The sequence below is a fragment of the Podarcis erhardii genome (assembly GCF_964252035.2).
Source record: "Podarcis erhardii genome assembly, chromosome: 2".
Taxonomy (NCBI): Eukaryota; Metazoa; Chordata; class Lepidosauria; order Squamata; family Lacertidae; genus Podarcis; species Podarcis erhardii.
In genome coordinates, this window is record NC_138498.1 from 39,319,080 (window position 1) to 39,330,524 (window position 11,445).

Consider the following 11,445-nt stretch of genomic DNA (forward strand, 5'->3'; position numbering starts at 1 on the left):
CCTTCCTTACAGGTTAGAGGTTATTTATTTTTCTTAAAAATCACCTGAGCTGATTAAAATGGTTCAGATGACATGTCAAAGCCCATGGGTTCATGTGGGTGAGCCCATAATAAGATATTAATGTGACATGCAAACACAGCTAGTTCTGTTTACTTTAATTATGATATCTCTTCCATTCTTATTCTTTCAGAGAATTCGTTCGACAGTGGATGAAAAGGAACAGAAACAGCTTTTAATGGATTTGGATGTAGTTATGCGAAGTAGTGATTGCCCATATATTGTTCAGTTTTATGGAGCACTCTTCAGAGAGGTGGGCACTCAAAATCTGCTTAGTTTGTAACAGATTTAGTTAATACGTTTTATGACGTTTTAATGGGTAATGAAGCACATTAACTGAAGGGCAGGCAGTAGACAATTTGCAAGGGTAAACTAGTTTGGTGGGGGAGATGCATGTAAAGAAAACGTTAGCACTGCTTTATCTCTAAAATGCCTATTTCATTTCAGTGCTTCTCAAAAGGTTCATTATAATCATGTGTTATACACTTGTGGCTTTCAAACTTTCTACCTTTTATTACATTTCACTTTTATCACATTCCTCCTCTTAAGGAGGTTGGGATGGTGCACATGGTTCTCCCCCATTTTTATCACAACAACCCTGCCCGGTAGGTTAAACTGAGATATAATAGCTGGCCCAAGATATTGAGAAGCCTAGTAAGCATCTGACTACTCCAGGGGTCACGAGGAATGCAATGCCATTGTATTTTGGGGTGGACAATTGCTATTGTATTCGAATGTCACATGCCACCTAACTACCGTATATACTCATGTATAAGCTGACTTTTTCAGCACATTTTTTATGCTGAAAAAGCCCCCCTTGGCTTATACTCGAATGAGGGTCCCACCGGAGCGCATTTTCAGCAACCCCTCGTCGGAGCAAGCTGTTTGCTGCCGCCGCTCGTGCTGCCACTGCTCTGCCAAGCACGGCTCCTGTGCCTGCCCTTGCGAGCGGCAGAGGCTGTTGGTGGTGGTGGTGGAGGAGGAATGAGCAGCCTGAAAGCAGCCCTTTTGGGCTGCTCGTTCTTCCTCCGACGCTGCTGCCACCAGCCTCTGCCTCTCAGCAGCACCCTAGGTAGGCAGAGAGACTGGAGGGGCTGGGGGGGAGAGAGAAGCCCCCTCTGCCATGTGCGCATGCGCACACACACTCTCCGGCCCACTAGGAGGTTTGTGGTGTGGTGAACTGGCTTATACTCGAGTCAATAAGTTTTCCCAGTTTTTTGTGGTAAAATTAGGTGCCTCGGCTTATATTCAGGTCGGCTTTTACTTGAGTATATACGGTAATTGATTAGACCAATTGTAATTTGACAAAAGAGGAAGCAGAATATTTTGTGAGGCAGACCAACTTGAACTTTGTTCACAGAAATATGTATGTTCTGCTTTGTCTCTCTTCGTAAGGCAAAGGTTTGCATCGGTGTTGGTTTGTATGTCCAAGGACCTTCTTTTCTATGCTTCCCTTTCCATCACAGCTTAGCAAGAGTTGCACATTGACCACCCCATATGTGTATTTCAGATTAACAATAATAAAACATGTCTTGCTTACTGCTTTTTTATTCTTAGGGTGACTGTTGGATCTGTATGGAGCTCATGTCTACCTCGTTTGATAAATTTTACAAATATGTATATAGTGTATTAGATGACGTTATTCCAGAAGAAATTCTAGGCAAAATCACTTTAGCTGTAAGTATTCCTTCTATTCTCACTGCTGCCTTTTTTGTGTGTGTGCACTTCTGCTTAGATTTTCAAATCCAGGATCTAGGTGGGAGATGATTTGACTTATTTAGGCTTGTTGCTGTGAAACCTAATGGTTTACCATCTACTGCTCAGTCTCTGCCAGGGCGGCTTCAGAATTTTTTTTTCTTCTGGTGGTGGAGGGGCACAGAAAGTAGAAAATATACTTCTAGGTGGGTGGGTTGTGTCCCACATGCTAAGATCTCTGAAAGAAAAATAGCAGTATATGCCAATGACAGGAGTCCAGCAACGGGGAGGCAAGAGTGGGGGTGAGCTCCTTGGTTGGGGAGTGCACTGCCCCCTATCCCAGCACCACCCATGGCCCCTGCTAGCACAAGCGGGAAACAAACCATGGTCTTACACAACCATTTCTATCACATTTTGTTTGCATTAACTACACTGTAACATGGTATAGCTATTAAATGTTTAAAGGGATGCGCCTGCATTTCTGCCTTATAAGCTGTCTGAGATGCATCTTTAAATTGTTTGGCTTTGGATTGTGTAATAGGAGGCATTCTATTATTTTTGTTCTCAATAAAATTTCTCTTTCTCTCCTAGACTGTGAAAGCACTAAACCACTTAAAAGAAAACTTGAAAATCATTCACAGAGGTAGGCTTTTCTGGATTTGTCTTTCTTACTGTGTGGTATGCCTGTCACGCGCAGTTCTTCCTGAGCGTGCCTGTAGATTATGCAAAATACATTTGTGAGCCAACTATTTGGGGTATTCCACATGATCATTTTATGTTTCACTATGTCCGTGTGAGTTTTGGTTCTCTTGGGCTACCAGTTGGAGGCTGACATTAGGACAGAGCCAATTGACAACACTCATTGGGTGTTACATTTTTTAAGTCACAAGTTTCTGTGTGCAGAACAGGGTCATAGTCCTATGGGAGGGGGTTTCTCCCATACCAAAGCTGCTGCCATTGGTTGGTTGGTTGGTTGGCTGAGGTGCCTAGTTTGTTAATCCTTAACAAGCCAGGATTTGTAAGCCAACAACAAACCATGGTTTAAGGTTGGCTAGTGATCCTGGTTTGTAAGGGAGCAACAAACAGAGATCCTGAGTTCGGATATCATGGGAAGCAAGCTCGAATCCAGGTTCCTGATTTATTTCTCCTGTTAATTCCAGAGGGGGAGTGACACTAGTTTCTGTGACATGCAGTTGCTGTCTTTAGTCATAACTTTGTGTCTGACGCTATGTAACTTTCAGCAGTTAGAAACTGAAGTGCTTTGGTTGCAGCTTATCTGCTTAAATATGTTTCTGTTTGCCCACATCTGTTGCAGATATTAAACCTTCCAATATTCTTCTGGACAGAAACGGAAATATTAAACTCTGTGATTTCGGCATTAGTGGACAACTTGTAGACTCCATTGCCAAAACCAGAGATGCTGGCTGCCGGCCCTACATGGCAGTAAGTGGGATTTGAAAACTTATATGTGATGGGTGAGGTGCGAATAGAAATGGAATCCTTTCTTTTACTTGCTCTGTTGTAAAGGCAGAAGGTAAATATTTTGTACATGAATGGCTGAGGTTGAAATCATTCTTCAGCTTCACAAGCTAAAACTTAGATGAAGTTAGCTTGATGTGAGGCTTCTCCAGCTTAATCTTAGTACATTACATCACTGCACACCCAAGGTGTGAACAGCTTTTCTTGCAGTAATCAAATCTCTTTCATGCTTTAGTAACCTGGTCCCTCTATTGGTGAAGGTATTGGAAGCATCCATTTTCTATGTGTTTGCATTTAGATGGTCATTTGTAGGAGGAATCTATAATGAGCTAGTAAAACCCTGTGGCTCCTACCAGAGCTTTTCCTGGGAAGAAGAGGCTCGGGAATAGAGTGAGGACATTTTGGGCCGTGATGGTTACCATACAAAGGTGCAGGGAAACGGGGAACATACAGTTCAGTGAAATTCCTTTTGAGTAAATTAAGTCTGAGAATTACTTAGTAACATTCTGATGAGGATGTTGGTGCCTTGTGGTAGCACGGATCAATAAAATACAGCTTTAGTTCCCGAATGTGGCAGAATAATTGACTAGTCTAAGAGGGATGCCCCCTATTGCCATTTAAATAACAGACAGATGGTTACACAAGATTTCCAAAAATACAGATCAGATTCTTTTGCCATTTGTTCTTAGTTGGATGTGTTAGTTTTTTTAAGGAGAAGTTATGCCAGATTCAAAGCCACAGATAACAGGGAAACAAAGCATATTCTTTCAGAAATACTGGCACCAGCCAAGTGAGACTAATACACTTGAGTTGTGACATTAATAGCAGGTGCTTTTGCCAAGCAGAACCAGACTGGACAAAAGTGCTGCAAAAGATTGAATGGTTCAGTACAATCTTAACAATACAACATCATAAAATGCACAAATAAAATAAGAGGGTAATTTTATATAGAATAATATCTAGACTTTAGGCACCTGAAACATTGAAATACGTTTAATACTTCACCGTGATGAAACTTGTATATAATAATTGTCCATGGCTTCCAAGCGGGAACCATGGGATCTAATTATCCTGAGAAGACTCATATTAAGGGCTTTCAGTTCAGACTCCAGATTCAGTACTTTGGAAAACAGTCCGCCTCAGTCAAAGATGCTTAAGGGGCTGCCTAATTTGGCTCAGTGTTTATCCAAGTCCAATTCCTTCCTACCCCTTCACTAGTGAGAAATCAAAAATTTCAGAAGGATAGCTGCAGTGATTTCCCCTCAAGGCCAGTCTTTGCAGTTTTGGGGTGGGTAAAAAAGGAATCTCTTAAATCTCCCCTAATGTTTGCTTCATTTGCATAATTCATACCTTGTTGCAGGATTCTGATTTGCTTTAAATAGAGTACATGCAGCCCTGCATTAGGATTAGGATCATGGAAGGGACAGTTGGTGTTAAATGAATCCTTCTCCATATCCCACTTCAGTAAATTCTTGTCTTTTTCTTATATAACTGATATTCTTCCTCTAATTTCAGCCGGAGAGGATAGACCCCAGTGCATCCAGGCAAGGATATGATGTCCGCTCTGATGTCTGGAGCTTAGGGATTACATTGGTAAGTGAGAAATGCTAAGGGCTTTGCATGCTGCTGGAGATAAAACCCTAAAGCAGCTTGTGAAGCAGCTTTAGGAGAAGTAAAAGCTAAACTGGCATTACTCTTGTGAACATGTACGCTGTGATAGGGCCTGCATTGCCTCCCTGAATAACAGACCTGGCTCAGCTTTCCTCTGCTACGCAGTTTGGCTTCCGTGGCTACTTTTTATCAGCAGTGACTTTACTCTGTTACTAGGGGGCAGCAATGCATGCTAAACCTCAAAAGAACCATGCTTTAAGCTAGGAAATCTGTTCCTTGCTGCCCCTTTAGAGCCAATGTACGCCCAGCCTTCCTAGGTTTGGACCACTGAAGAAAGCAAACTTAGTAGGAGTGGAGAAGAGTGTATTGAAGCAGAAAGGTAGAAACCAAGGGTTCGGTCTAATCAGAGACAATTCCAGATTCGAAGGGGCTGGTACCCTCTCTGGGCACATACACCCTTAGCATTAGCCTAGTAGTCACCCCCAAAGTGGAGCTGACTAGGGGTGGGGACAGGTGGCAATGGTATCGAAGGGGGAAACCAGGAACTCCAGCTACCACCTCCTGCAGTTCCCTGGAATGCCTCTGGGCCCTGCCCTAGCATGTACAGTGGACGCTCGGGTTGCGAATGTGATCCATGCGGGAAGCATGTTCGCAACCCGCAGCATCCGCAACCCGCAGCACCGCATCTGCACACGGTGCAAGTTGCAATTTGGCGCTTCTGCACATGTGCAAAGCGCGATTTAGTGCTTCTGCGCAAGCACTGAAAACCAGAAGTAACCTGTTTTGGTACTTCCAGTTTTGGCGCAGTGCATAACCCAAAGCTTCTGTAACCCGAGGTATGACTAGTATGTTTATGAGGAATGGGTAGACATTGTTTCCACTGCTTTTTTTATGGGAAGCTTGAGGTCCGTCAACCAGAGACAAATGCAAAATAGGGGCTTGGGTTAATGCAGAACACACACACACTATTATTTCATGTGTTTTAAAGGTCAAGTGCTTGCCTGCTGTTTTGTGAACATTTTAAATTTAATTGAAGCAGCTGGTAAGTTGCCCACTCTGTCTCCCCAGCAATTGCCTGCACCCCTCGTATGATTCTTCTTCTTTTTAACAAAAGAAGTGGAAAGCATTGCAGCTCTTCTACAGCAGCAAGATAGAATTTCTCCCCTATCTGTGGAAAGCAGACTTGTGGGCTTTTCACAAATGGTAAAGTGTGTTTAAGGGGCTCTTCATCTGAATACATCCAGCTGCAAAGACAAGGAAAAAAAGAATGTTTGTGGGGAGCAGGGGGGATTAGGATGCAGAGGGTTGAGCTCTTTTAAGTTGCTACTATGTCTGGGAATCTCTTTTGAGTACCGGAACTATTATTTCTCAGGTACAAGCCATCTCCTGCTTTCCCCCAAGCTTTCTTGATTTCAGCTGGCTAATTTGGGAGGGTTGCTATTGTTAAATCATAAGGAGTTGGAAACCTTGCACAGAGCTTCTGCTGGTGGGGCTTGTTTGGAGAATCCTCGTTCTCAGCCTCCTGCCCCCATGAACTTTACAATGGCTAATCTAGCCCATGTTGTTCCTTTTCCTTTCGGTGTAGTATGAACTGGCCACAGGACGGTTCCCCTATCCCAAATGGAATAGTGTATTTGATCAACTGACACAAGTAGTCAAAGGAGACCCACCACAGCTGAGTAACTCAGAGGAACGGGAGTTCTCCCAAAGTTTTATCAACTTTGTCAACTTGTGGTGAGTATGCCTCGCTCTGGGGCTCTTCAGGGCATTAGTTAGTGGTTCTGGCTCAGGCTTCCAACTCTGTCCCTCAGCAACTTGCATGTGGCAGCAACATCCAAGAGTATTCATGTTGCTGGAAATGGTGCATTTTCCCTCCACTGAGGATGAAAGTGGGTTGGGTGGAGAAAGCTGCAGTATGAAGAGCCACTTGCAAGCCTTAAATTAATGCCACATTTCCTGCATGTGTGATGGAAGTGGTGGCTTGGAGAGATTTAGACATGTCCTTCCCTAGTTGAGTTGCCACTCAACGTGAAGGCAACGCAGATCTTCCTTACTGACTTCTCACACTTGACAAATAGCACTGGGATGGTAGGGAGGCCTTTCCTCAGGCTGTGTCTGTAGCAAGACCTTTTGTAGCCCCTAATTACATCTTGGAGATCCGTTTGTTGTTGCCTCCTCAATATATGATAGAGGGAGCAGTGATTGCATCAAATAGAGTGCACACTGTAAACTGCAGAATATATCTTTGTAGTGCCTCCTGCTGGGAGTTTGCCTACCTGCAGATTTGTAGCTGTGATATTTTAAATGAATGTTGATAAGCTGTGTTTGCCTCATTGCAGCACAATTATTACATTGTCCTGTGGATAAAATGAAGTGGATCTGAGTCGGTTGCTCTTGTTACATTTAGCACACCAGAATGGGCTCAGGAAGCGTTATGTGAGCAACTTAACATCGTTTAGTATATTAGTCTACATCAGTGGTGATTTGGAGCCTTGCAGGAGCTAGAATAGTTAAAGATACCTTTAAGATGAAACAATTGCTTTTGAGGCTATAATCACACAAAAGAGAAAGCGGAGGAGTGGTATTTAAAGGAGAATGATCAATGTACATTTTACAAACTGATTAAAGTAAGACAGTCGCTTCAAATTCACTACAGTGTTGATGTGCTGCCACCTGTTGGTTTGACATTTTTCTGCAGTGTTTTTAAAATGCAGTTAATTAGCCTCTTGAGCTGATTTCTTAGAGGCAAATGGGCAGGACCAGACTGTCTTTAGTTCAGTGATGTGCTTTCCTCCTTAGAAAGGTAGGGAGCAGGTTTTGTGTTAAGTAGACAAGGCCCTTGAAAAGCAACTGTGGCATTTTCCTCTCTGCTGAGCTCTCTATATTCATTTATGGCTGGTTATGGTAGTGCAAGAAGGATCTTTTTTAAGAATCCCCCTGTGTTTGTTTATGAAGGGTTAATTTCATGCTGCACAGGTCTTGAGAAAGAAGGAAAAGGAAACTTCCCTGATGCCAGGAAGTTGTTGAAAGGCTGTGTACTTCCTGCATTCAGAATTTTAAAACAATGGAGTGAGAGACGTACTGATAGGTTGCAGACTTCAGAGTGCTTCTGGTTATATTGCAGCATTTTCTTGGTTACCTGCAGACCAAGAACAGTCCTGGGATTCCCAATATCTACAACATACTCTGAGCCTAATAGGCAGTACAAAGGTGAAAATACAGTGTCCAGGGCTTCTGCATAGTTTGGTAGAAAGAGGAATTTCAATAGTGCATCTTGTCTTGTGTGGCTCATCTGCTGAAATTCCCAGTCCTATACAGCTTGCAGAAGCCCTGTCCTCTTTTTAACATTTATTTCTTTACCTGACTGCCCTGGGTGAAAGAGAAGGCAGGTCACTATCACTGTATGAGTTGGTTTTATAGCCACAGCCTTTGGACAGAGAGGTGACTTAAATGACCATTAATGATGATCATCATCCATATAGGTGCATTCATGCGATAGAATTGCAGACTCTGACAATGTGCAGTGTCTTATCTGCCCAACACTTATTTTCAGATGTTTTTCTGCTAATGTTCTGTCACCCTAATCCTCTTACTGATCTTTTTAGCCTTACAAAGGACGAGTCCAAAAGGCCAAAGTATAAGGAGCTTCTGGTGAGTATGATGGGATATGTGAATGCATGAGACTAGAACTGGCTAAGACTTTAAGGACTTTAAAGACTTTTAACTCTTTTGAAGCTTGGTATTATTATTATTATTATTATTATTATTATTATTATTATACCCCACCCATCTGACTGGGTTGCCCCAGCCACTCTGGGCAGCTTCCAACAGATATTATTGGGCATTCTGTAGCAGCACCCATTGCTATTCCCATTTTGTGAGATATGAGCTGCATTCTACCTGTTTAGTGCAAACAGTGAGACTGGGCTTGCTATTTTGTCTTTTGCTGTGGTGAGCAATGAAGCAAGCCCACATTTAGTTCATTCAGGGGTTGTGTTGTGTATCTAGAGAATTAAAGTTTTTTTGCAATTGCACAACATATTTAATTGGTATAATTAAAATTTGATTTTGGGATTTGTCTGCTTCACCAATTATCCATTTCCTCCCAAACGTAAGGCCAAGGGATGTACTGTACCCCACCTGCCTTCTCTGTGTGTATATGCCCATGTTGATGCTTGGAGCCCTTCTACTGAATCTTGTGAGCTGGTACCTCAGCGCAGCAACTTATAACACCTGTTAAGTGTTAAGTTGCATGGAAGTACCTTTGGGAGCTCACACGTCTTCTGGAGGCACCTTCTGTGCTCCAAAAGTGAGACTATATTTTGTTCCCTTCTCTTCTACCAGAAACATCCCTTCATCCTAATGTATGAGGAGCGAACAGTGGACGTTGCGTGCTATGTTTGTAAAATCCTGGATCAAATGCCAACGACTCCGAGCTCTCCAATGTATGTCGATTGATACTGCTGCTACATCAAAACTCTAGTGCAAATGCTGAGAAAAAGCAAGATGTACAGAATCTCCACCCCGTATTGCAGTGTTTTAACGCTCGCCCAGACACCATGTGCAATAATGTTGGTGTTTTTCTTCCATTCTGTCTGTATATTATTGTCACTTATAAAGTGCATCCATGTAATAATACCTGATCACAGTGTTAGTGTCAGTCAAAGAGAGACCTCATTTTGCTCTTTTTGTGGACATATTCATAAAACATGGAAATAAGTAACATTTTATTTGTTGACCATGATTGGATAGCACCTAAAGTTAATTTCTAGACTCAGAGACTTCTCAGCAGCTACTGGAATGATTTTATTCTCTCAAACTCTTCCAATTGTTACAGATAATATAAAAGAAAGGAAGTTAGGCATTGGCCTATCTGATTCTGAACATAAACTGCTTGGGGAGAAAGAAACTTTTATGCAGCCAAATGAGCTACTTTTACCTTCTGAAGCCAACAAAGGCAAAGAGGGGATAATATATAAATATATATATAAATATATTTCTTCACAAAGTGCAATAGATTAATTGATTTGAAATTCTGTTGCTTTTCAGTCACAGTATGTTTTGAAGACAATTGTGGCTCAGCAGAACTTCATATTTCGGAGGGAGAAAGAAGTGATAATGTAAAATGGACTATGTCTTTACCAAAAAATAAAAATAAAAATGCATTGCATTGCATTGAAAGGAGCTAACAATTAAACTCATGAGAGTATGAGTTTGAACTCATGGAGAATAATGTATTGTTTCATTTTCCAAGCAAGCCACTCTTCAGTAGAACTAGGTGTCCTGTAAATTGTTACCTGGTGAGATAAGACTTTTACCTGAGGAATTATTAAACTACTCAGTTGAATTTAACTGGCTTGTGACCCCTGATTTCCAACTCATGGCTAAACTTTCACCATTGAAAGGGTATGGGACAGGTCGCAGTTGTGAAGAGCTATTTTACATTGTTAATAATTATTTGTAATTTATCTCCATCAAACTTTTCATGTTTTCCAGTTGCATAGAAACTTCCCACAGAGCTCCAGGTATGACTTGGATTTCTGATATTAACCATCAGATCAAATAAGCTCCCCATATCCCCATCAGTTGGATAGTTGGGCTTCCAAAATCATTACAAAGAGGATGCTAAATATGTTTGCTTTCATTTTGTGGATGAATTCGTTTATTAGAAGAATTTCCTAACACAACGGTAACTAAGAGAACTGGAATGTTAAGTTCTTAAATGCATGTGACAGAAAAAAGGAAACCCAGAGGTTATATTGCCAGACCGGGGGGTGGGGTGGGGGAGCCCTTTAAACAATTATATTGTCATCTCAACTGCATCCAGTATGATCTTATCTTCTAAGTCACAAGGGGAAGGAAGTGGTGTTTTTTAAAATCCAAAGTTATTTGTAATCTCAGTAACTGTCACTATTTAACATGTAATACTAGAATTGTAAGGGAATTAAGCTTTACCATTGAGTGGGTCAGCGATAACAAGACCCTGTTACTATAACCAGTTAACTTAATTTTCTCTAGTATACCAGCTGATTAATAGGATTTGGGGGCAAAAACTTGGTCAACACCATAAGAGATAATGTATTGAAATGGGAACCAGTTGGGACCAGGGCTATTCCAAGACATTTTGCTGCCTGAGGCAAATGACAAGTGCAGAAGCTGACCAAACTGCCAGGTAAGCACCCACCACCTGAGCGGCTGTTTCACTTGCCCAATGGTAGGGAAAGTCCCTGGTTGGGACTGTTTTAATGTAGTAATTATTTATTGTAATCCACTCAGGTGGAAGATTTTCAACCTCATCCAGATGTTCCCAAACTCTATATGCATATCTCCTGGCTTTTCCTCTTTGTGCCTGCTGGAAATTGAATAGTAATTAGAGCCCCCTTCATTTTGCATTCTATTCTCACGTACGTTAGCAGCGCATTTCCATTCGGTCAACCGCAAATGGAGGTAGCTCCTATTCAGGCTCAGTGGATGTCTGAGAGAAACTGACTGTTCTAGCATATTAATCATAGATTGATATATTAAGGGTGCAACATTTATATTACAGTATATGTTTATAAAGATGTATAGTGTTCAGAAGCTGTGAAAATAGTGTAAGAACTG

The 11,445-nt window shown here is 41.7% G+C and overlaps 1 protein-coding gene across 10 annotated transcripts in view; it reads left to right on the plus strand.

Moving 5' to 3' along the window:
• The window catches only part of MAP2K4 (mitogen-activated protein kinase kinase 4), a 45,457-nt gene extending 35,263 nt beyond the window's left edge, over positions 1-10,194 (plus strand). For all 10 annotated transcript variants that reach the window (XM_081848745.1, XM_081848746.1, XM_081848747.1 and 7 more), the window contains 8 exons: positions 191-310; positions 1,615-1,734; positions 2,344-2,395; positions 3,068-3,195; positions 4,747-4,824; positions 6,428-6,576; positions 8,448-8,493; positions 9,187-10,194. In XM_081848745.1, the coding sequence (XP_081704871.1) occupies positions 191-310; positions 1,615-1,734; positions 2,344-2,395; positions 3,068-3,195; positions 4,747-4,824; positions 6,428-6,576; positions 8,448-8,493; positions 9,187-9,300 (807 nt within the window). In that variant the 3' untranslated portion in view covers positions 9,301-10,194. The remainder of the gene's footprint in view (positions 1-190; positions 311-1,614; positions 1,735-2,343; positions 2,396-3,067; positions 3,196-4,746; positions 4,825-6,427; positions 6,577-8,447; positions 8,494-9,186) is intronic.
• Positions 10,195-11,445: the final 1,251 nt, after the last annotated feature.